Source organism: Mytilus trossulus, chromosome 4, assembly GCF_036588685.1.
Source record: "Mytilus trossulus isolate FHL-02 chromosome 4, PNRI_Mtr1.1.1.hap1, whole genome shotgun sequence".
Taxonomy (NCBI): domain Eukaryota; kingdom Metazoa; phylum Mollusca; class Bivalvia; order Mytilida; family Mytilidae; genus Mytilus; species Mytilus trossulus.
Genome location: NC_086376.1, coordinates 4,808,117 through 4,834,832, shown reverse-complemented (window position 1 = coordinate 4,834,832; position 26,716 = coordinate 4,808,117). Strand labels below are relative to the sequence as shown.

The 26,716-nt window shown below is 31.0% G+C and overlaps 1 protein-coding gene across 1 annotated transcript; it reads left to right on the top strand.

Moving 5' to 3' along the window:
• The first annotated feature begins 39 nt into the window (after nucleotides 1-39).
• On the top strand, nucleotides 40-26,698 carry LOC134714527 (angiogenic factor with G patch and FHA domains 1-like). Its single transcript, XM_063575833.1, has 13 exons — nucleotides 40-143; nucleotides 5,610-6,345; nucleotides 6,857-6,951; nucleotides 9,844-9,999; nucleotides 10,717-11,016; nucleotides 18,869-20,174; nucleotides 20,521-20,681; nucleotides 21,130-21,231; nucleotides 22,016-22,160; nucleotides 22,784-22,869; nucleotides 24,196-24,326; nucleotides 24,867-24,966; nucleotides 26,368-26,698. Exons 2-13 carry the CDS (start codon nucleotides 5,661-5,663, stop codon nucleotides 26,608-26,610), a joined length of 3,510 nt encoding a protein of 1,169 aa, XP_063431903.1. The 5' UTR covers nucleotides 40-143; nucleotides 5,610-5,660; the 3' UTR covers nucleotides 26,611-26,698.
• Nucleotides 26,699-26,716: the final 18 nt, after the last annotated feature.

Below are 26,716 nucleotides of genomic sequence, written 5' to 3'. Positions count from 1 at the left end.
AATATTTAGACAGTTTTTCTTCTTTTCACACTTTTAGTTTTACCAACCGGAAGTAGTGCAGACAAAACATGAGAGTTGACCATATGCTCTCAGAGATTTATCACTTTTCAACATATATTGAAATTGAAGAACGAAAAAAATAGGTAATGACCAACACAAATAAATGTGCTAATAACTGATAAATGCATACCAGATGAGCAATAAAAATACCAAACATGCAAATTTTTGGAAATCTGCCACACTGGCCACAGGCCACAAAAATATTGGCAATTGGAAGCCAATATTTTTATACTTTTGACAGAATGTCTAGTGCCTGTGCACAGGCACTTGTTTCTATTTTTTTTCTTATAAATTAAGAATAAATGCACACTCGTTAGCAGTAGAAACTGGTAGGTATTCAAGACCAAAAATACCCTCTGAGAGATTTTGTAAATTTGCATAGGAATAATGTACATGAATATGGTTTCAATCAATTAAAAATATTTGCCTTTCATTGACAGTCTTCTAGCTAAATGTCGGTAGGTTTCATACAATTAGTTTTTTTTTTTTTTACTTTTATCAACTTTTATATGACAAATGTATGAAGATTGATATTGTTACCATTTCAGTCGAGAAATGAAAATTTTACATAAGAAAATGTTGGCACCATGACATGATAGATATCGCCAGCAGCTGTATTTTGTCACTAGATAAAATAAAAAATCACAAATTGCGACATTGGCAATGCCAAGTGCAGTCCTTGATAATACAGTACAGTTCAAGAGTACCAACTCTCCCACACCCTACACCGAGGAAAATGTCGGAGCCACTCCGACAAACTCCGATATTCCTCCCAAAATGTTGGGAGGAATTTGGGAGTAATCTCTCCCAAAATCAGGTAAATGTTTATTGTGATAACGAGCTCACTCTCTACACCGAGGAATTAATTGCCCTTATCCTACTTTGATCTATACCGGCACAAGACTGAATGGGTAATTGGATTACCTGACAGGTAAAGGTTGAAGTAATAAAGAGTTATATTTCCGGTCTACTGTACCAGTTTAAGTGTCAAGCAGGTGTATAATTTTAAATGTCTTTTATACTAATTAAATTATATTTGTGGTAATAAAAACTAAAGTCAAAATATTTTCGTATTTTTTGTTAGCCCATCTAAAAATATCTTAACCTTAATGTACTTGCTTAAAAAAAAAAACGATTATAAAATATAGCGGAATATGTGAAAAACAAAATATTCTACTTCAAAGTTAAAGTCTTTATTTAAAAATTATAAGTCTAAAAGTTTTATATATGCAAGTTAAAAGGAAAATTTATTCACCATTCATTAGACAAAATGATTGTCCCGTATTAATTGTGTAAATCTACGGCATTTTCTTTTTACGATTATCTAATTGCTGGAATGAATAAAAGATTTAAAAGCAAAATGTTGTTGTTAATTCTTTCAATTGTATTTAAGTTTTATAAAAAATGAAAACTACTTAATTTTGACCTCGATGTTTTCACCAGTAAATTAATATTTTATTAACGAAATGAGCATACTTGTGTGAAAATAACCGGAAACTTTCGCTAAATTAATCTGAGCAGTTAAATAAAATTACGTGTTTGAAAGTTTTGTATATTCAAGTAAAAAGGAAAATATTATTCACCATTCGTTATGCTTAACAATTACGGCATTTTCGTTTTACGATTTGTTGGCAGTACAGCAGAATAATAATACATTTCCGTTACAACAGGAATACTTCCAGCTGCATTAATTCGTCTTTGTTTAATATTAACTTTCGCACAATGAATGTAAATTTGTGTATTTTTAACAAAAGATTTTAAAAACAATTATTTGCCGTGCGCAGACAATATTCCACGATACACATCTCAGTTATCAACAGTTTGGGTTGAACTTGAACTTGACTTACTTAACAATGTTAAATGCTAAAAATAGTTAACATCAATGTTATCCACAGCACGAGTTTTTTAAAGGGCGGGAAAAAATATCGCGTACTAGTAAACTCAGGTGACCTTTCTGGCCGACCGTGGGAAAGTCCATTCAAGGTTTCTAAAGTTGTAGAACGACATTTTTGTGCAATCGTATTGAGGCTCCAAAAGGTTCTTTTACAATTGATTAATAGGAATCTATAATATAATTCTTATCCGAATAAACGAGAACAAATCTTTAACTATATGAATCTTAATGTTTATCTTTCAAAAAAGAAAGTAGACCTGAACATTAGTTATACGTCCATGGTTAATAATATAAATTCACGGTTGATGATGTATTAATTGAAATTATGATGGAAATTGTCCGGGGTGATTTTAAATTGTTTTCAAATGACAATAATACGATAAGGAACTGCCAATTGTAGGCGGGGGTTTGAAAAATAAAATGATGACTGCTATAACTGGAATAATAATTATGAGGTTTAATAAATTTTATTAATAATTAAAGGATTAGTGACCTATCGGATAGCATACGCGGATTACTTATCATCACAACTTTTAACATCTTTTGTAAACGTAAAATGATTGAGCGTCATAAACTTGTCAAACATATGGAGACCGGTAGAATTATAGTACTTTAATGTGAAAATATTTTTACACTTTCCAAATTAAAATGACGAAATTGATTTAAATACCTTCGTAAATTTGAAAACCGTTCCGTAAAATACGAAATTGACGAGCGCTATCAATATCACTTGAAATTATTTCCTTTGTTCAACAGAGTTGTCATTTTACAGTTTCTGTTCGTAATTTAAATTATTCGAGTCTGTATAAATGTACCGAGGTGGTGAAACATAATATTTCACATTGCTCAGTAAACTAAGTTTACTTGATGATCCGAGCGTAAAAACAACATGATTTTATTAGCCAGTTGATTTTTAAATAATTAACAGTTAATGCGCCGATATTGCTTTTTGAATAAGTTACAAAAGATACTAATTGTGGCAAAATCGTCCTTGTTGAAAGAACACAATGTATGACCTGACTGGACTGTAATAGAAACACAAAATAACAAGTATTTTCTTCATACTTTTTCGTATGAACGTTTTATTTTAAAGATAATAGCACAAGACAAAAACATATAAGATAATAATTATCTTATTCTAAATGATATTGTCACATCTTTATCTGTAAAAGAAAGGAAAACATTTGCTCAATTTATAGTACCGTGATTTTAAAGCACACCTGTGCAACCAAGATCGATTAAATGTTCAAAGGTAAATTATCTGGGTAATCCAATTATGTTGTCACGCGTCGTTAATTTTAAGTACATCCGATGGGCAATAAACCAATTAACATCCACGCGGTGTTGGGAGAGAATCTTTGGAGGATTTTAGGAGTGAAACCCGCGCTACGCGGTGTGATTCCGAGAAACACGGAAATCGGACAAAAAAGATATCGAATCGATATTTTTGGATGGTACTGTAGCTCAGGTACCCAAAATTTGGGACTTAGTTCAAATAATTGTTTACAATTCTGCTATTCACAATGAATGGAAGGAAGCATGAACACTTAAAAATTATCAGCTAATTTTCAAAATTCATAATTGTCTCCCTTTTGAAAAGTTAAAAATCAGGAAAAATCCAAAAAAATCATGAAGATTTCTTCGAATCTTTGGCTATTTTCACATACAATCAATCTATAAAAATGGCAGATACATACATGTATGCTTGTTATAAGCTTGATTAGCATATTCAATCATATTTGCTTTTCATAATTATATACTAGAGTTATTGCATGAATATTGGGGAATATTGTCCTGATTAGAATTTTATATTGCATGAGCTTGTGAGTGCAATATATGTTCTACAAGGACAAAATTCATGCAATAACCCTTTATCATGTTTATTGTATAGCAATATAATTTTTGGAAGTAAAAATTGGTTTTAACTTAGTTTTTGTTGTTGATGACCTTATGAATTTTGAAGATGTATTGCACTAGTGCAATATTTGAATTTATTGCACGCTAACTTTTGGTTTCTTTAATTTCTGTGGGAAATATTATATTGCTATGCAATAAAACAGTCTATTACAATGTATGTCATTGTTCAAGAAAATATATGGCTATAATCATGTATAAGGCCTAAAATAAAATATCGTTTGTTTCCCCAATCCCAACCAACTAGTGTTGGATAATCGGTTGAAATTACCAACCGATTATCTATTACAATCAGTTGACAGCAACCAACCGACTATCGGTTATAATCGGATCATAACACCTTGCCCTCTTTTTTTAAAGGAAATCATGCATTTAGTCTCATTGTACTTTTCTAATGTGTATATGCATATCATTGCAGAGTTTATATATTCATATTTGATCTTTTGTTTCCATTTCATATTCTGGCGTACTTACTAAATTATAATTCTGGTACCTTTGATAATTATCTATTTAGCAGTTAAAACAATGAATTAATAAGAATCAATATTCATATTGAACATATTTTATCTCATAATTACAACATTAATTACCAACAGTGACACTAACATTTCTAAATTTCAATGGTGAAACTCACAAAAAAAATTCAATAACATAGCTGTATGAACATTTGAATGCTTCAAATTAGGAAAAGATAAATAAAGTTTTTTTTAACTTTTAGAAATTTAAAATTAACAGAAAAAAATAAAACAATGCATTTGCATTTTACAGTAAACATGAGTATAAGCCAATGTCTGTTAATAATGTTAATTCGTGTAGAACGCTTTTATTACTTTTGTAATCATTATTTTCTTTCAATTTTGTCATTCGTGCCTCTGAACTTATAATTGCAAGAATGCGGAATTTTTACATAGTTGAACCGTATCCGATTCGTGATTCTTATATTTATATAAATGGCGGACAAATTTCGGAAAATTTACAAAAGTAAACGATGTTTGGCAAGCAATCTGGAAAGGAATATGACGTTTTTGATGCTACAAATGGATAACACATTAACATGATTAATAAAAGGCAACTTGCAACACGTTTTAATGAAGCAACGGAATTATTTTGTCTAAAATCAGAATTGTTTGTACGCTCTCAAGTAACAAGTACCGGTATAGAAAGAAAGTATTTCATTCAAAGTTATTAATCTTAAATACCATTCCATCAATCTGCAAATGCTTTTTGTCACATTTATAAAGAAGGAAATTAGTTATTTATTTAATTATAGGATGTTTGACATTGTTACTGTCATCAACTGATGTTTTTTTTTAATATTGTTTGACTGACAAAAGAAATGCAAACAGTAATCGGACTGGAAGTTGACAAGCTCAAAGTCTGGAAACTTTAACAACAATTGAGTGAACAAAATCCCAATCGATTATCGACATCGCCAGTCCCAACCAACTGATTTCCGACTTATTCCAATCATGGGAACAACACTACAACCGACCCTGCAAAAACGGTCATACTCATAAAATTTTATTGTCCAAACTTAGTCGAATATTAATTTATTCATTTCAGATATTCATGCTTCCGGCATTGTTCCAGCTTTTAGGAAAAAATAAAATTATTTTCCTACATGTACCTACCTACCCAACCTGGCTTGGCAGGGTCGGGATTGGGGAAACAAACAATATATTAATTTAGGCCTAACAAGGCATGAAGTGAAAATATTTTATTCCCTTTTGGTATTTTGCAGGTTCATAGATATTCCAAGTGATTCTTTAACTGGATTAAATTGAATGAAATTATGGAGCCTGACAGTACAGAGAGCTCAAAATGTGAAGCAGTAAGTTCAGAAAATGAAATAGCAGTTCACCACTTTCCTAATGTTCAAAGTTCACAAATTTCCAGTTGTGATGATAACCCAGGACAGACAGTAGAAAGTAGTACTGATATTAACAGGACAATTAACATAACATCCAGTCTGTGTGATGAGACAAACAGCACGGAAGAGATGTTACAGGATGGAAATGAAAGATTAAAACATTTACATGTACAGAATGTTGAACAACCAGAAGTATTATTGATATCGGAAGATCAACCAGGTAGCTCTAAAGTAGAAGAAGAAATATTGAACTCTGTAGAAAACGCAGATAATTCTGAAATATCGGAAAGTGTTAAATTAACTGACAAAGAACTAGAGCACGTTGAAGAAAGTGTTCTGAGAAAATATACTGGGCTAGATATTGATCTTGCTTCAGAAAACCAGTTGCTCAAAGAAGATGTTATTAAATGTAGATGTGAGTTAGAAAAATATGGCAAAAGACTTGCAGCTATGGAAAGAAAGTTGGAAAAGGCAAATAATTATAATGAGGATCTTAGAACTCAAGTAGATAAACTTAGTGCTGAACTTCATGAATATCGAAGAGAAAAACACAAAGTGTATACAAATTCTGACACACAAACATCAGCAGAAGATCTAATGGAAGTTGGTAAGACACTGCAATATTCATAGATAAGTTTCAGGATACATACATTATTATAAATGTATTTTTGGTATTCCATTTTATAAATTTTGTTGTAACAGTATTTAACCCTAGGTGATTGAGATGATGGAAAACTTTTTCTGAATCACTGGGAAACTAAATGATTGCTGGTGATTTGGTGTGTTTTATTGAATAAGCAGGGGAAAATAACCAACAATCACAAGCATTCACTGTCAAAACCACCTTGTGTGTACTGCATTTGCATTAAAACTGTCTAGTTTTACTAGTCATCTTTAGGTTTCATATATTGACTCTAGACAGAAACCTTAAGTTTTGGTATACATATAATTCAATCAATTTGATTTGATAAAAAAAATCTAAACTCTCTAATACAGTCTTCGGTTTCCTTGAAGTTGTATTCTCAAAGGTTAAAGTTGATTGTTGAATTGGTAGGACCTCTGAGTACAAAAAAGAACTTTGTAGAAGATTATATATATAATTATGTTTTCATTCACAGACGACACTCTTTATGATGTAAATATACCTGGCGCCAAACCAGATGGTGACACAACTTTTGATTGGAGTGCAGAGCCAGCAGCAGATGCAGGACAGGTAAACATATACATTGACATGCAAAGAATAAGAACCAATCAATTACTAGTAATTATTTGCAAATAAAAACCATGTACAAGTAAAAATTTAGTTTGATTCTGAGTACAGTAAATTCAGAAATTATTGCAATGTTTGAAAAATGTGACGGGGGTTTTAATTGCAATAATAAAAACTCGCATTGTGAAATTTTCTACATGAATCACACATGAATTTCCTGAATATCGTAAAAATTGAAATCACATTTTGGTTTAAAATGACAAAATCACAATAATAAATGCACACAATAATGTCTGAATTTACTGAAGTAGATAAGCAGGGAGTTTAAATTGGAAAAGTTTACTTTCACATGAAAATTATGATTAATAGGTTATGAAATAAACTTTTCATTGTATACAATTATGATAATTTAAGAGTACCTACAGGCATATCAGAAAGCTAAGAAGGTTATATTTAAAATAGTATAAGATTTACCATGTTTCCTTTCTCACGATTTTAGCCTTAGGTTCAAAATAAGAGACAAAAGTAAATCAGTGGTCTCGCTAGCCCAAAATAGAAGGGCGCCGCGCCCTTCTGCCCTTTTCCAAAATTGTCTTGTGCCGTTTTGGTAAAATTTTGTTTCATCGATTTCTGATCTCCAAGTTAATTACATATATGACACCTGTGTGATTGCCCCCAGGTTAATCATGTCATTACATTCAATAACAATGATAAAGTCTTCAAAGGTGTTAATTACTAGGTAATTTAATTAGGACAATGTATCTTTTTGTCATACATTTGATGAATGTGTCCGCGAGTGAGTGTGTGGGATTTTCGATCTCTAAGTCACAATGGAAGAGTGTATAAATGAAGACTTTCATGACTTTAGAATTTAATTTGAGTCATCAAAATAAAACTATGCCTTTACAGAAATGCCTGCCATCTGAACTTGTTAGTGATAAGCTCAGTTTTTATGCCATCACTTGGCGTCCGTCGTCTGTCGTCGTAAACTATTTCAAGAATCTTCTCCTCTGAAACTACTGGGCCAAATACTTCCAAACTTTAACTGAATGTTCCTTAGGGTATATAGTTTATAAATTGTATCCGAAGTTTTGATCTATCAACAAACATGGTCGCCATTGCTAAAAATAGAACATAGGGGTCAAATGCAGTTTTTGGCTTATAACTTAAAAACCCAAGCATTTAGAGCAAATCTGACAGGGGTTAAAATTGTTTATCAGGTCAAGATCTATCTGCCCTGAAATTTTCAGATGAATCAGACATTCTGTTGTTGGGTTGCTGCCCCTGTATTGGTAATTTTAAGGAAATTTTGCTGTTTTTGGTTATTATCTTGAATATTATTATAGATAGAGATAAACTGTAAACAGCAATAATGTTCAGCAATGTAAGATTTACAAATAAGTCAACATGACCGAAATGGTCAGTTGACCCCTTTAGGAGTTATTGCCCTTTATAGTCAATTTTTAACCATTTTTCGTAAATCTTGGTAATCTTTTACAAAAATCTTTTCCTCTGAAACTACTGGGCCAAATACTTCCAAACTTTAACTGAATGTTCCTTAGGGTATCTAGTTTATAAATTGTATCTGAAGTTTTGATCTATCAACAAACATGGTCGCCATTGCTAAGAATAGAACATAGGGGTCAAATGCAGTTTTTGGCTTATAACTCAAAACTAAAGCATTTAGAGCAAATCTGACATGGGGTATTATTATTTATCAGGTCAAGATCTATCTGCCCTGAAATTTTCAGATGAATCAGACATTCTGTTGTTGGGTTGCTGCCCCTGAATTGATAATTTTAAGGAAATTTTGCTGTTTTTGGTTATTATCGTGAATATTATTATAGACAGAGATAATTTGTAAACAGCAATAATGTCCAGAAAAGTAAGATCTACAAATAAGTCAATTTGACCAAAATTGTCAATTGAGCCCTTAAGGAGTTATTGCCCTTTGAAGACTTTTTTCACAATTTGTTCATCATGTTGACTTACTTTAAAAAATCTTCTCCTTTGAAACTGCTGTATCAATTTCAGCCAAACTTAGGCTAAATGAGTTTAAGAGTATCTAGTATAAATTTTATATTTTATTTCCTTGTATGTCAAGAAACATAGCTCCTATGGCTAAAATAGAACATAGGAGAAAATGATTTTTTTTTGCTTTTGAAGAAAATAGGACGATCCAAAAAACATTTAAATATATTAAAAAGCCAAAATAATCATTGATGAGAGATTTAACCAAAAGAATTAAAGTGAGCGATTCAGGCTCTTGAGAGCCTCTTGTTTTATAAACGCAAACGGGTTGAAAATTGATTTTGGAGTTACTTCCCCTGTTTTAGCTTATTACAAATTTGTGCTCTAAAAATATTATCTAGTATCAAAAAAAGGAATAAATTACCAATTGAATATATAATAACATAATAATCTGACCTTAAGGATATTAACTGTCTTTGAACATATTGAAAAAAAATTATTGCAATTTCTTTTTGATAATTATACTTTTAGCAATCCATGTTCTAAACATTGTTAAATTAGTAATACACAACTCAATCTATTGCTTGATATTTTTAAAGCTGTAATTCTTAAAAATATAGATAAGCAGTGCCTTTACTTATTATAAAAAGTGCCCTGCCCTCCACTGGCACCCTGCCCCTTTTGATTTCTAGCTTGAGCACTGTAAATGCTGTTCTTAAATTATGTGCATACAAACTTGAAATGCTGATCATTCTCCTCTTGTTTTCTTTGTTCTGTACCTGTCAATACTGATTATTAGATAAATGTTTTATTGTTTAGACACCTACAGAAGGTAACAGTTTGTATAATCCTGCTTTCCATATGCATACTTCTGTGTATTTTTCTGTGCTGATTACTTAATAAATGTATTACTTTATTGATTAGACACCTACAGAAGGTGACAGTTTGCTGACACATGGGATGTCTATAGCCGACAGTTTAAAGGCCACAGCTGAAGCCGCCATGAATATGACAGGATTTGTGTATGATCAGCAATCAGGATTATATTATGACTATAGCACTGGTTACTATTACAATGCTGTAAGTAATATCAGTAAAATTCTTTTGTCTAGTAGGGCCATAAAAAATATTATAATGTTCGTTTGCCCTAACCCTACAAGCGACCTACCCAAAAATAGCTGCCTACTCAAAATCTTTTATTGTCCTGATGTGAAAAAGTTTATTTAATGAAGTGGACATGACCACTAAAAACACTAAAAAAAAAATTGGAAGCTTTGATTTCTCTTCAAATTGTCAAAGAAGAAAATGGTAACCTACCCATTGTTTCAACCTTTGGGAAGGGTTTGGACAAACCAAAATGTTATGAAGTGTGGCCTAGTGGGTAAGATAAAAATGCTTTCACTAGACAGGTGAGGGAGAGGGGAGCTAATTCAGCAATATGAATAAAGTATAAAGTTTGATATTTCATTAGATAGAAGAGCTACACAATCTACATTTGTATAAAGCTTGTATTAGACAAAAGATAGGACAATTTATCGTATACCAATGTCTGTTTGTCTGTCAGCGCATCTTGCAATACATCAAATTCCCTTACACTTGAATGATAGTCCACTGAACATAGAAAATGATAGTGTAAGTGTGGCATCTATGTCCATGATGACGGTCCTATTAACATATTCTTGTTGTAAAATATTTCAAATAGCTTTATTAATAAGAACATGTCATTTTAATAACTTCATTCCAAGTCAAATCAATTTCATGATCATCTGCAGGCTGATTGTTTATTTTTTTTAATAGGAAAAAGGTCTTTATTATGATCCAAAGTCTGGGACTTATTTCTACTTCAACAAATCAACGGGCAAATATGAATATCACTCTAAAGTAGATCTGTCTTACTACACCCCACAACAACAATTATATCCTGAAAGACCACATGGATCATATCACCATGGTTACTCAGATAAACATCCAGATCGATATTCAGATCGTTCTCCAGAACATAGTAAAAGTTCATCTGGGAAGAAAAAGAAGAAAAAAGATTCTAAAAGGAGAGATTCAGACGATAAAGAGCCTAAAAGAAGGGATTCTGATGAAAAGGTATGTACCATACATATATATATTTATTTTTATTGGTAGTTACTGATCTATTAAAGTGGTATTTATATAGATTATTTTTTTTTTTATGAAAAATGTGTGGCTTTTTTTCCTGAACATCCTTTCACTAGTTTATTCTGCGTTTATTTGTCAATGTTTGTAATTTTGTTTTTTGAATTGAAAGTTGTTTATTTACTGTTATCCACATTTTATATCAATTACACATCCATGTACACCTTTCATAGAGAAATTGTGCCATCTTTCAAGCTTTGATATAATAAAAAAATAATAACTTGCTTATTTTTTTAAGTAAAATATATCTTGCCTATGTCATGTATGCTTTATAAAATAGAAATGTAATATTTTGGTTGTCTTTTGCATTTATATATAAAATAGCACTGTACAAAAATGAATTGCCAATTGCCTTTGATTACTTAAAGTTTACTTCCTAGATTTTGTATATATCTAATACTAAAAGCACAGGTAGACTGTACAAACAATGAATGGACAATTGTCTTTAATTACTTGAAATTTACTTCCTTGAAGAAGACTGCAGTTCTTCAGTAAAAAATGTACAATATGTTGATTTGTTTTTGGAAAGATTAGAACTTGTTCTAAATCTTTACTTAGGCACCACCCTCCCTAACAGCAGGACAGGTTAGCTACTGTTACTAAATGTATTCACACTAAAATATAGTTCCCTATGGTTCTCATGAATGTGCACATAATACACAAATAAACTGAAAAAACTGGGTATATTATTGGAGCAGTTCATTCAAGAATGCATGTTATTAAGGTGTGTTGATGTGCAGGCTTTTTTATAAACATTTTGATTGAGATAACTGGGTATTGATTCCACTAGTATGATTGACAACTGTCATTATCACTAAACAATCAGAGACAAGGTGGACCTTTAATTAGAATGCCCCACCTCCTTAACTGCCAATCAAATTGACCACATTACCTATCAACCTCAGTCTTACATAATTATACAGACCATTCAACACACATCTAATTCTTAATACACAAGCATTTGACCTCATAATATAATACACAAATGTGTATATAAGATGTTTGATATTGACAGAGACATATATACACAGAGATTGGCAACTGTAACAGTGGTCAACGAAATCTAATCCACGTAACGCATCTCACGAGACTTTAACGAGATCGCCATATTGATTTTATCACGACAAGTACACCACCACGCTTCGATTTTTATTTCACATCAAGCATTTCAAAACAGCATAATGTAAGTATATATTTCAATTTCTACTATGAATTACCCTGTTTTATTCAGTTTGCAGTAGTTATTATTTAAAATATTGAGACGATTAACGTTTTATTGCAGTATTTAATAATGGTGGAAACTGGGCCGAGATGCACGTTATGGAAATTTTTAGCACTGTCGTAATTTTTATCAAAACATTTTCATTTGAAAAGGAATAAAACAAATTGCGTGATGAATTACTTTCCCCAGACATATTGAATTTGCATGTAGAGGTTGTTTTTATCATATTTTTACCCACTTTGATGCAATTTACAATTAAAAATCAGTATTATAGCTGACGGCCATGTTTATTTTCTTTAATATCAAGACAGACCCCTGTCCATGACTACTGTTTAAAACGTTTCCATCTTCAGAGAATAATTGTTCCCAGCACATTATTTTTTTTCCTATGACATATTGAATTTGCATATGCAGGTTGTTTTTATCATATTTTCACCCACTTTGATGTAATTTACAATTAAAAATCAGTATTATAGCTGACGGCCATGTTTATTTTCTTTAATATCAAGACGGACCCCTGTCCATGACTACTGTTTAAAACTTTTCCATCTTCAGAGAATAATTGTTCCCAGAACATTATTTTTTTTCCTATGACATACTGAATTTGCATATAGAGGTTGTTTTTATCATATTTTCACCCACTTTGATGCAATTTACAATTAAAAATCAGTATTATAGCTGACGGCCATGTTAATTTTCTTTAATATCAAGACAGACCCCTGTCCATGGATACAGTTTAAAACTTTTCCATCTTCAGAGAATAATTGTTCCCAGCACATTATTTTTTTTCCTATGACATACTGAATTTGCATAGAGAGGTTGTTTTTATCATATTTTCACCCACTTTGATGCAATTTACAATTTAAAATCAGTATAATAGCAGTCGCCCATGGTGTTTTGCTTCAATATCAAGACAGACCCCTGTTCGTTTACAGTTTATAAACTTTTCCATCTTCAGAGAATTATTGTACCCAGCACATGCATTACTTTCCTATGACATACTTGATTTGTGCATAGAAGTTGGTTTTTTTTTTCATTATTTCCACCACTTTGATGACATTTACAATTTTATATATTTTTACATTCAGTATCTGACAGCTTTCTCTTTTTTAACAGGGTCCTGCTTGCTATAAAAGGACAAAGATGTTGATCAAACTTACCTGTCAGTGCAGCATACAAGAGATATAATATCATACATGGGCTGAATGTAGGACTCCCAAGTCTTTCTGATTGAAAATAAGACTTCCTGGCAAACAGGAACAACTAGTGATGACTTTTTCCAAAAGTGACAGCACAGTCATGTTGTGGACTGATTACTACTATCAATGTGATACTTAAAACTAACAATGGTTATGTAAGAGAGAAAAGTACATGTGCTTATCCTGACTGTAAAATGGATAAAAAACAAATAAATATCTTGTGTTCAACTTCATTAGTCTTATTTATGTTAACAAAATTTACATAGTTTTTACAAGAAACCATACATGTAGATGTATAACAATATGATGTAGTATGATTGCTAATGAGACAAGGATTTACATGTATGACTATCATTAGAAGGCCACTCTATTCACAAATTCCTTCCTCTTCATGGAAAGTAACATATGTAATTGTTTACATAAAATGACAAAATGTGTAGGAAAAGAAGCAAGAAATGTTCACTCTACTTCTGTACACTAGTCGCTTACAGTGGTCACCATCTATGTTTGTTTCAGTCCTTTAAAAAAATGTCAATGGTGCTTATTTATATTTATCTGTTGTGCTGTGTTGTTTCAGTTTTACATGTCCTCATTCTGTGATCACTATTTCACCTCTCCTGTTTTGAAAAAATGTTTATGCTAATATTTTCTGCAATAAGTTGAAAAGGCACAGATGCTATGACTAAACAGAAATGTGAGGTATATGTGTCAATGAGACAACAACCCAACGACAACAATATTCTTTGCACATTTATGAATGTTTAAGAATTCTTGTGAAGGTCAAAAGCACATAACGTGTACTTATATTATATCCATGACCTGGTACATGTATGTACCTATTGATGCATTCCGTCCTAACTGACACAAGTTGTGGGAAGAGACCAAGCAGTTGATATGCTTATAAAAATCTGATATTAATATGAATTCCTGTATAACAAATTCCGGGAATGAGACTATTTTATTTAAAACAGATGAGATATTTGTGGTAAAGGTTTAAACAGAAGCAGGAGATGTCAAGGGGCAAATCAAAAAGTACAAGGTCGTGTAACACAGGAAAAAAATAACAAATGAAATGAAAATAACTGCACAGAAAATTGCCTTGAACAACATAAACCCACAAAAGATCAGATAAAACTTGTGCACAATTTTAAATCTTTCTAATTTCAAACTCAAGTTTCACTGTGTATATATGTCTCTGGAAAGAGTAAAGATAAGAATGTTGAAATACTCCAGTGGTTTATGAAACAAAACATTAAAATTCTACAGTTGAGCAGGAAGGGATCGCCCCGATATTCCGACACCCCGTTAGTCCGATACCTCATTAGTCCGACACCCTATTAGTCCGACAACCCAATAGTCCGACAAAGGTAAATAACCGCCAAAATATAAAGGTTATGGAATAATTGCAAACAGTACAAAGAATAGAGAAAATTGCATATTAATTAAAGAATATCTATATGAACGACCCCCCCCCCCCCAAAGTCCTTACACTCATTCGTAGAATCTTGATATTTGAACTATTGTTGCTTATGTGTATATCACAAAAACAGATAATATCATGTCACCTGTTTGATATTACCATTGAAGAAGTACCATGACGACGTCCATATAAGAAAAACCAAGATCCTTGCAAGTTTTTGTAAACTAATTTAAGATATTTTCTATTATGGGAACACATTCTACTAAACAATAAATGTCATCAGCAGTCTCTCATCATAATGAATCGTGTACACGTGATAAAAACAGATATAAATTCAGTTTCTCACGAGACAAAATTCGGCCACAAAATTCTACTGGCTACATATTTTTATATATATGACCAGAGACATATAATGTCTCTGATATGACAAAGTTGCCTCATTTCTTTTTTTTTACATGTTAAAAGACTCTTTTTGTTTTCCTGATTGAATATACACTATAGTATTGCCGAGTGCTTCTGTTAAAATAAAGTTCTGGTCATGGTTAAAATAATATGTCAGAATTTGTAAATTTTAAAAAAAACAATTGCCAAGTAATAATCCATTTAGAATTCACCTCCGGTAATATTCAGGTGATCGGAGGGCAATAAATTGCGTAATCGCACACCTGTGAATCAACAGTCACAACTCTATTTAGGACCTAATTACCGGAAAATCGGACACACACAATTTCACTGTGTAATTAAACAAACTATTGCAAAGATATATGCCGTACCGAAAATTTTCTTGTTATAACAATTGAGCATTACCAGATTTGAAATTTTAATTATGAAATGCATATCATATAACAATATTTTTCTCAATAAATGCTGAAAGATAAATATAACATTCAAGTATTTTTTATTAGAAAAGAAATTATAATATGATCTGATATAATTTTCCCATTGCTTTTCTTGATTATCTATCGAGGTTATTCATCCCCGACTTAATTGCATGTTCTAAATTTTATCGACGAGAATCTCATTCTGGGCCGCGATCTTTAACGGGATTTCACGGAGTTGCCAATCTCTGTGTATATATGTCTCTGATATTGATAAGGATGATAGATTTATTTATTGCCAATTACTTTTGATCTACATTACATAAAGTTATTCTGTAAATTATATCTGAAAGATAAATGACTAATGGATTAACAAGATCTTAAAAAAATGAAATATGAATATAAATATGAATATATAAAAGGTATTCAAGTATGGCCTATAACTTACTTGATAATTTTCCAATAATCATCTGTAATTAATCAACAATTTAGATTAGTTCACTTTTTTTATCAGGAATTAGCTTGAAACAGTTTTAAAACTTATAATAATTATTACAAACCATTGTTTATTAGTTTATTTCCCATCAATCATTATGTCTATTTTAGTCATTTGAATTTTTATTAGAAGTAAATATATATTTTTGCAATCAAGAAAGAATCCACATTTCAATAATATAAGTTTTTTAATTGGTTTTTGTTGAAAAATAAAATTGAAAATGCCCTGTGTTGAAAAATACTTAAAAATTTGATCAAAAGGCACTCTAAAACTTTTAATTTTCAATGCCATATAACCTCTGTTTCAACTTACAAAATGCCCCAAAACAACATTTTTAGAATATATTTGTTGGCACTTTAAAGCTTTTAGCTGTATGGCTTACAAGGATAGTTGATAACAATTACTAGAAGAATTTTTGCATTTTTTTTGTTTTTTTAAAACATGTTCTGAACTGGCAACATAATTTCGATTAGATATATATTAACTGCAGTTTAAATAAAATTGTGCAAATTTAGAGACTCATATTATTTAATTTGAGCTCATTTTATCCTCATACTGGAAAAGCAAATTTCCTTCTAAAGACCTGCTGTAAATGTAATTTTCAGCAACAGTGCTCTATAAATGTTCATTTTCTCCCACCATACCTTATATTGAAATAATTCAAACTACTGTTCTAATCTTTCCATGAGTGATATCCATCACTTTGATTGTATTTAGCATATGAGAGGATGTTTACGGTACTAACCATTCCAACCAGAAACTTTGTCGAAAACTTTTTATTTTATTAGCCCATTTCATATTTTTTTTAATTGTTTTTTCAGAGCCGTGGTCGGTACAGATAAATGGCATTACTGGTGACACTTGACAAATTTTATTTCCCACCTAAACAATAATTAAATATACAGCATTTATATTTTTTGTTTTTGTATCTGTTGGTGATTGGTGCTAATTTTATGTCTTTGACTTTGTTACATCGATGATTTTATTGTTAAAATGCATTTACCAATTTGATTATTATTCAGTCATTTAGTCATGTTTATTTTTTTTATTTAATTTGATATTGGTTCTAAAGGTTAGGTTGTTAATAAAAGAAGTAAACATTCATTTTTGTTGCTTCTTTTTAGTTTTTTTAAGCCATATTAATGACCTCAAATTGATTTTTGTTGTATTTACCAATATCACTTGTTAAACAGTTTGTTTATGAATATTAGGTTATATAAAGTGAAAACTTAATGTATATAAAACATGTAAAACTTGGAATCTATGTTAATGATTTTGCAGCCATTTTATACAGATCTAGTTATATCTTTTATACATTTTAATTTAGTATCAAATTATGCTTCTGTCAAAAGATGAATTTTTCAGATGTGTACAAAATATGTAGGTGTACTGAAAATTACTGAAGCACACTATATTTACAAAGTTGAAAAATAAAGACAAATTGACAATATGAAATATGCTTGTAAACAAACTTCAAATTGGCAATACTGATTTGTATATATGCATTTAAAAAAAAGATGTGATGTGATTGCCAATGACACTTGTAATTATCTATAAATAGACCACAAACTGCATACCTAGTCAGGCAAAGCCGCATCAGGGGCCTGAAATAACAAATTTAAAACGAGAAAACAAACAGCATAATTTATGTATAAAATTATGAACAAAAAACAAAAATGTAACTTGGCAATGAAAAGACACCCACTTAATTACAGGTTCTAGAATACACTTGTCTGGTAAACTTGAAATACAAATTTGAAAATAAAGAAACTTGATTGGAAAGCATTCAATCCAAAAAGAATAATGTATTATGATTTGTGAAAGTATCCATGGTCAACTTTGCAATAATAAGAGGAGGGTGAAATCTTTATATAAGCATGATTAAATGATATACTACCTTCAAGTTTACAAATTGAATGAATCATAGAAATCATATGACTGTACTTAAGCATTGACAACTACATGAATGATCAATTAGCAAACTATGATGAAGCTTTTTTATTGAAGCATTGATCATCCAAAAAAAGGGGGGCATCTACCATGGATGCTTAGCCAGACAAGATCTTAACACAGTGTAAAGGAAAGATATTGTTTTATAGAAAGATAATTTTAGAAAAATACATGTGAATGAAAGGGCTTATTTTATGATATTATTGGGAATGACTGGATGCAGTTAAAATATATTTCAAAGTTGTATTTCAAGATAATAAGTTGTTTTCAGAAAAGATTGTACCTGAGTTGTGTTTTAAGCAGTTATGAAATAAGGATGGTATGTTATCCTTTTCTTGAAATTTTCCTCTGCATGCATAGATATCCAAATGGGCTTTAGAATTTTCTTTGAAAGTAGCATCAATAAAAGGGAATAAATTGCTTAATACCATATCATTATGCATGCAAAACAATTTGGTGATGGGGCCCATTATGAAATATTTAATTCAAAGTTTTTATTTACAATAATACACATCATTGCCAGTACTTTTTCATGACTGCTCCCTTTTGTTTCTTTTCTGTAGGTTAATGAAAAGTATGAAGAAGTTTTGTCAGCTTTCGACAGATTAACTGTTATACCAGGTATATTATTCTTCTGTTGTTACCTCCCCTTTTTACAACTTCCCATTTTGTCTGCAGGAACACAAAAAGAAAAAGAGGAAAAAAGACAAAAGCAGGGATAATTCTGAGGATAGTGATGATGGAAAGAAAGAGAAAAAGAAAAGAAAAACATCTACAGAAAAAAAAGATACAAGTGAAAAATCAGCATCTGAGGGAGGTTTAAAACATGATAATGTAGTACTGGGCGAATTAAACTACAAAAAATTGAAACAAGGTGACAAAATGTTCAATGATGCAATGAGGAAACCTAAAATCTTAAATGAAAAAAATGCTGATGTAAGTATTTGTGATGATGTTCTCAAGGAAGACAAAAGTCGTCCAAAAATTGGATTAGTCCAGAAAGGTGGTAAAAAAATAAAGCTAGTCTTGAAAAAAACAGTAGAGGAAAAAAAGGATGAAAGTGACACATCAAAAGATATCACTGACCCGGTTGAAAAAAAAGAACAGCAAACAGATGACAACGAAAAAGAAAGTGACAAAGACAAAAATATGGGAAAGGAAGATAGTGCACAGTTAGAGGAAAAAAAGGATGAGTCATCATCAAATGACAAAACTAGCAATGAAATACAAAACACTGTGGGCACTTCTGATTCCCAAAATATAAGTCAATACTTGGATAAACAAAGTGAACTTTCAGGAAAGGGAAATAATTCTCAGGAAATTGAAAAACAGAATGAAAATGATTTAATTCAAGAAATTAATGATAATGAGGAAGACCCTACAAACCCTTTTCTTATTAGTGGCTTAACGACTGATGAAGACATGATCAGTTACAATAAAGTTAGTATTGTGAATAGTGCTGAAATTCTTCGTATATGTTCAGAATTAAACAATGAAGACACTGATGATGAAAATGAATCTGAAAAAGACGATGATAAGGAAAAATCTACTAACAAGGAGACACAACCTGAAACTGAAACAAATCCAGACAATAGTGTTTTCAAAGAATCTGAAACAACAGGAACAAAATCTGATAATGGCGACAATGTGACCAATGAAATGCTTGGTTCAACAGAGACAGTTACAAAATTACCGGGAGAAGAAGGCGAATTATATAGTGATGATGACGATATTATGATTATTGAGAAGGTTGAGGAGAAAATAATGATTGAGTTAGATAGTGACTCGGACGATGAGAAGGAAATTAGTGAAAAGAAATCTGATAAAGATTCATATGAACTAGAGCCAGGGGAACTTGCAAATGAATCATCTTTATCTTCTTCTATGTCATCATCCTCATCTTCATCCTCATCAGAAAATAAAGAGCTACCGCCTCAGCCAATGTGGACGGAAATTGTCCGACAGCCAGAACCTGCCTCTGAAGGTTTAACATTGAGAATATTTTAGATTTATGATTTTTATGATCAAAAGATTAATGAATTTTATTGTTGAATTTTATTTGGTTCAAGTAAATTTAAAGAAAATGTTTTTACGTCATAAAGGTACTTCAATTGATATGTTTATAAATAACTTTTTGTTGTTGAAGAAATTCAAGATTGTTTTGTTTGTTGGCACCAAAATTTAATTTTAATATTTCTCATTGTGCAAGTTTGTTTTTAATTATAAAGATTTTAGTTTTTACATGTTAATCAAGGATCAAGATCTTTTTATTTTACTTCCTTCCAAAATAAGAACATCATTTTCTATTAATTATTTCTTTATTGTCACAGAATCATTATTGAAGAATGCTGCATGTATTAGAGCAATGGTGACGGCCTCAGACTTACTAGATGAGGGGATGTTATTTGTAGTAACAGTTCAAGGTGGTATGATTGGACGAGAGACTAGAAATGATCTTGTAATACCTGTACCTGACATCAATGTCAGTAAGGTAGGAGGTCTCGATTGGGTGTCAAATTTCTGAATCTCTTCAAAAGAGTTTTCTCCCTTTGATACATCAAAGTTTCTCTAAAATTATTGATTCTCTCAACATTTGCTACTGGTTAGAAAAATCAGTTTTTTAGAACTTTTTGATATCCTCATAGAAAGAAATATCATCAGATTTTAGAGTGATTTCATTCATGTCATTCTCTTATGGGAATATTTGATTACCATAGGAAAATTGGGAGAGCTCCCTCTGACATAATAAAAATTAACAAAAAAAACAACAGTTTAATGTAGGTTAAATTATGGCAAACATACAATTTCTCTATTCAATGCTTAATGATAAATGAATGAAACTATCTATTAAATAAAGCATTTATAGAGGCTAATTTGATGTTTTTATTTTATGGTTATTTAAAATAATTTTCTCCACCTCTTCATGCACTCTGTTACAGGTACATGCAGAAATAAGATATAATGCTAAACAACAGTTTTATGCAATACAAGATAAAGGTAGCCAGAATGGTACTTATGTCAATGAAGTCAGAATATCAGAGGTAATATTGTCTTGTAGACAACAGATAATAAATTAAAACAGCTGTTTTTATGTCTCCGCAGTGGGGGAGGGTTACTTCAGTTTTACCCTTGTCTGTCTGTCTGTTCGTACTTATGTATGTATGTATGTCACTAAGGTTGTTTCCATTCTCTAACTTTATATTGCCTCAACTAATGTTGTGAAACTTACAATGCTCAAGTCTTTTACAAAACACAGATCAAATTTGAGTTTGGTGGTGTTACTTGAACTGTCCTAGAGTTATACCCCATTACAAATGGAAAAATTCAGCAATTTTGTTTCCATTCTCTCAACCTCAACTAAATGTTATAAAACTCATACACAATGTGTTATTACCATAAAACACAAAACAAGTTTGAATTTTGAGGGTGTAGCTTATTGTTCTGCAGTTATGCCCCTTTGTAGATTGAAAAAAATGATGAATTTATTGTCTTAATACATCAATGCATTTCTGTTTATTAGGTGGTCAAATTCTGAAATCATTGTGGTAATTTAAATGCTTTTAAGCAGATCTTTGAAGTATTTTGTTGGAATAAGGGATTTACCTTTATCAGAATCTGGAATAAATGAATAAATTTATTGATATGGGAAAGAATGCTTTATATTTTTTAAGAGGGTGTGTGGGGAATTTGGAATGACACGCCCTCCTACATCTCCTCAACTGTCCTTAGCTGTAAATATGTTTTATATAGCAGGACTGTTTCCTTTTGTCATAAGTTAACCAACATACATATTAACACCATTAATAAGGCTCTTTTTCATTTTAGGCCAAACATGTTAGTAAGTGGGTCCAGTTAAAGCATGGAGACACATTACAACTGAGTTGTACAAGATTTGATTTACACATACATCCTGGAACAGAAACATGTGATAAATGTGAACCAGGTGTGGTGGTTCAAAAGACACTTCCAGGTAAATTTAATGTAAATGTGGTTCAAAAGACACTTACAGGTAAATTTAATGTTTAATGTGAACCTGGTGTGGTGGTTCAAAAGACACTAACAGGTAAATTTAATATTTCTGAAATGATAGAATATACATACCTTGGAAGGAAAACATATTGTTTATTTGCTACAAAGTGATGCTAAACATTGGGAAAACAGACAAGAAAATTATACTGTTAAATTTCTGAACAGTTCCATCTTACTTTGAAAGTACATGTATTGTCAAAATATTTTTCATTTGCTGATATGAATATATGTCATGTATGTTCATAAAGGCATTGAAAATAAAACAATAAGGCAAAATGTACAACTTTATTCAGCAATGACAGTGTAGTAACAGTTTCATGGTGGCTTCAAATCTTTCCAGGTTTCAGATTAAGAAAAAACTATCGGCCATTTTAAAATGAACAGTAATGTTTTGGTAATGGTGTTTCATTGTGTATTAAAAAAGAAAATATGTGGTTTCTTTATTCACAAGGTTCATTGTTGAAATTAAAAAGATCAGATTATTTCTTTATTCATAAATCCTTTTAGAATGAACATAATTAAGATGTGTTACTGTTTTTATACATATAGAAATTATATTTACAGTAATGACATCAACAACAGATAGTAAAGACAAGAAGAAGCAACACAGAGAACAACTCAAAAATATAAAGAAGAAATATGGATTAACGGTATTAATGACTATATCTTGTTAAAAATGAAAATTCTTGCATATTGAGATAAAAATTGTTAGCTTTTAGCCATAACAGTGTTGAATTTACTCTTAAATAGTGAAGCATACATAATATATTGTATTGAGTATTCTTCCCCTGTTTAGTGAAGAGGGTGGTATATAGTCATTATGAGCCAGTTTGCATTTTGTATTCACATGATTAGAAGTTTCTTTCAAATATAAACAGCATGTCAATGAAGTGTTCATGGAGTTTTTTTTGTACTTAATGCCATTGTGTACCTCCCTGTTTTATCCAATTCAGTTTATGTATTTCATTTCTGTATAATCTATACTAATTTGAAGTAGGGACCTCAGTAGCTGAGTGTTCTACTGTATCACTTGCATGTCATACCCATAGCCAGGGGGGTTTCGGACGAACTTGAAAACAAATAAGCACTGTTAAAGTCAATGTTCTATTCGAATTATGACTGTTAAAGTCAAGTTTGTGAGTCCAACAAACCCCCCTTTGGAAATTCCTGGCTACAGGCCTGCATGTCAACACTGAAGTTGTGAGTTTGAACACCACATGTTTGCCTTCAATCTTCATTGGCTAGAATTGTCAGTTTTCTTGCAAATTGTCAGTGTTTTTTCAATGGAAATCATTAACAAAAATGTATAAGGTTAGGAACATTTTCTTTTAATAACGTGTGAATAATGAGTGAGGTCGATTGTATTATTTTATCAAATCATTGTGTTTTCCTTGATTTATACTGTTCTTGATTAATATTGTCTTGATTTATATTGTCCTTGATTTATATTATCTGTATTGATGATATTATAGGGTTATTGCATGAATATTGGGGAATATTGTCCCGAGTAGAATTTTATATTGCACGAGCTTGCTACGAGGGACAATATTCATGCAATAACCCTTTTATTGTATAGCAATATAATATTTGAAAGTAAAAAATGGGTTTAAACTAAGATTTGAACGTTGATGACATCATGAATTTTGAAGATTTATTGCACGCTAACTTTTGGTTACTTTCTGTGGGAAATATTATATTGCTATACAATAATATAGGGTTATTGCATGAATATTGGGGAATATTGTCCCGAGTAGAATTTTATATTGCATGAGCTTGTGAGTGCAATATATGTTCTACGAGGTTTTAGTGCAATATAAGAATTTATTGCACGCTAAGTTTTGGTTACTCTCTGTTGGAAATATTATATTGCTATACAATAATAACTTATATTATTTAAGAATAAACATTTTTATGCAACATTTATCTATCAACATTGCATAAAAATAAGTGTAATCTTATTATATATTTCCGGACAGAATTCTTCATACACAGACAACACTGCCGCCATTAATAATCCTGCCTATCAAGACAAAGCGTCAGAAAGGAGAAGGACAGTAGGAAGTGATAATCCTCATAAACTTGATGATAAACCAGCCTCTGTTCATAGGTAACTTATTATTATTGAGGTCCATGTGTTGTGTTTAATTTTCAAAAATCCCTTTGACCGACAATCTTACTTTACTTTCAAGTTATTGAGGGGATAAAAGTACAGTTAATGATGCTCAATGGCTGCTTATTACATTTGTCTTTTGAGATAATGTCAGAGACCATGTGTAAGAATTTATTGGTTTTTAAGTGCTGAATTGACATCACAGATATGTTTGAACAGTGCAGCAAATCATAACAGATTTATCTTTCTTGGTGCAGATCTGCAGTGATCACAGTTGCATTTTCTACTGATTTTCTAATTTTTTATAATTTTTTTAAGCATTTTGCATGTCATTCATGCCTCTGACATTATTTTAGCCACTTTTGTAAATATAGTGATGGTATCGGCCATTTTATTGAGGAAAATAACATGAGAATGAAAGAGGAGTCAACATCACAAAAATAGGGAGGGCTTTCTTTCAAAGATACTGCAATCAATATTGATAGGTATTAAACTTGGTATTCAATATAAGGTTTCTTTTTCTCTTTATTTTTACAGGAGAATTGATGGAGACAACAAAGGCCACAAGATGCTAAAAAAGTTGGGTTGGACAGAGGGTGAAAGTTTGGGTAAAGATAATGCAGGAATTCAGGATCCAGTGAGTTACAGCTTCAATAAAATCAAATATAAAATTATTTGTCAATCTTTATTTGGCCTGATGTGTATTGCTATTGCTACCAGAGCCAATTCACATATTTGGTAGTTGTTACCAATAAAATATAAATACAACTTTGCTTATCAAATATGATCAGATCTTGTAGTTTACCTAGTAAATATGGTGGTACGTGTAATTAAAACTACAGTTTCTCTACTGTTTGTGTTATACTAATACTCCTGCTCTGATTTCATATTTAACCATAACTTCTATTGACAGGAGCAAAAATATAAGCCTGTAACTGTATGACATCATGTCATTGATGTCAGTCCTTGAACAATCTCTTATTTGTGTCTTATCATGTGAATACGCATCTTCATTTAGAGGGTATATGCCTCCACTTTGATCAGAATTTTTTTTTTCTGGCATAAAATTATCAAAAATATTTTCACCTTGCACCATTTAGGGACAATAATACCCTCCTTTTTTTAAACTTTGGATCTCCCATCTGATACCTGTAACAAGAATTGCAAATATTCATACCAATACTATTGTCCTTCAAATTCTTTAGTTTTTACAATTGTTTTCGTTGTTAAGTGATCACTTATCCAGATTTATGTTAAAATCTTTCAAAGAAAGATGTTTACTTTTGAATTATAGAGCCTATTTTAGTGAAATAATATTTTGATTCATAAATTCTATATCATTGGAATGTAATTGTATTGATGGTCGATAAATGTTTACAAATGAAAGTATTCAATTATGAAATTCCAAATTCAACAATTATCTATTGTGTTTCTCAAAAAAAAATACTGCAGAGATAAAACTCTTTATCATTTTAAGCTTTAAAAGGACTTAAAGATTTAAAAAAAATCAATATGCTTTTTAATAATGAGCTCATATAGTTTCTTTTATATATTTATCACACTTTTCTCACATCATCCGAAATCTTTCTATATTTGACCCAGATTTATTTATGTACTACTATCGTTAAAAAAAAATTACAGGATGATAGGAGATTAAAATTGAATTTTAATACATGTATATCTTATTTTGTGTTTCGTCAAGTTTATCAGTGCTAGGTATTCTTGGTGTATTTCTTATTCATAGTTTGCCTTGAATGAAAAGAAAATGCCAAGAATTGCAGATAAGACTCAAACATTATACTGTTAATGAAGGAGTTGTACTCATGGTTTCTTGATGGGATATTTTGCAAAACTGCTGTACTTTAGATGTGTTTCAAAAGACAATTGTTTACAGGGGACATGAGGACCCCTGGTTGTTAATTCAACAACTTATGCTAAGTTGATGTCAAATAATGCTTCCCATAGTTCTTTTTATTCATTTGAATGGAAAAAATACTTGTAACAAGAAACTATTTTTAATCTGAATTTAATTTTTCAGATCAATGTTAACATTCGTGTCGACAAGGCAGCTGGACTAGGTGCTTACGGCACGTCTAACTCATTATCCATTGAAAATATTGGTATTGTTAATGCCAGAAGAAGATTTGTGCAGACTCAAATTAGATTTTCACTTGGCACACAAGAAAAAAATAAAGATAAACAATTTGACCCCTTAATGTGGGTTCAAGGTGAAACACAAGACAATTCTTTAATAAATGAAGAGAGTAATAAAGATGAATAAAATAGAATTTACATGTGTTTGTTTATTGATTTGTTCATTGTATACATTTTTACTTATCATCATTTTGTTATATTAAAGATAATCATGACTTGTCTTTTTCATATTG

Excerpts from the sequence above, each read along its gene's own strand:
- LOC134714527 (XM_063575833.1), top strand. The coding sequence starts at position 5,661 with ATGGAGCCTGACAGTACAGAGAGCTCAAAATGTGAAGCAGTAAGTTCA. Across the intron at positions 22,870-24,195 it reads AGAAGAAATATGGATTAACG|AATTCTTCATACACAGACAA; the intron begins GTATTAATGACT and ends ATTTCCGGACAG. Across the intron at positions 24,967-26,367 it reads ATGCAGGAATTCAGGATCCA|ATCAATGTTAACATTCGTGT; the intron begins GTGAGTTACAGC and ends TTAATTTTTCAG.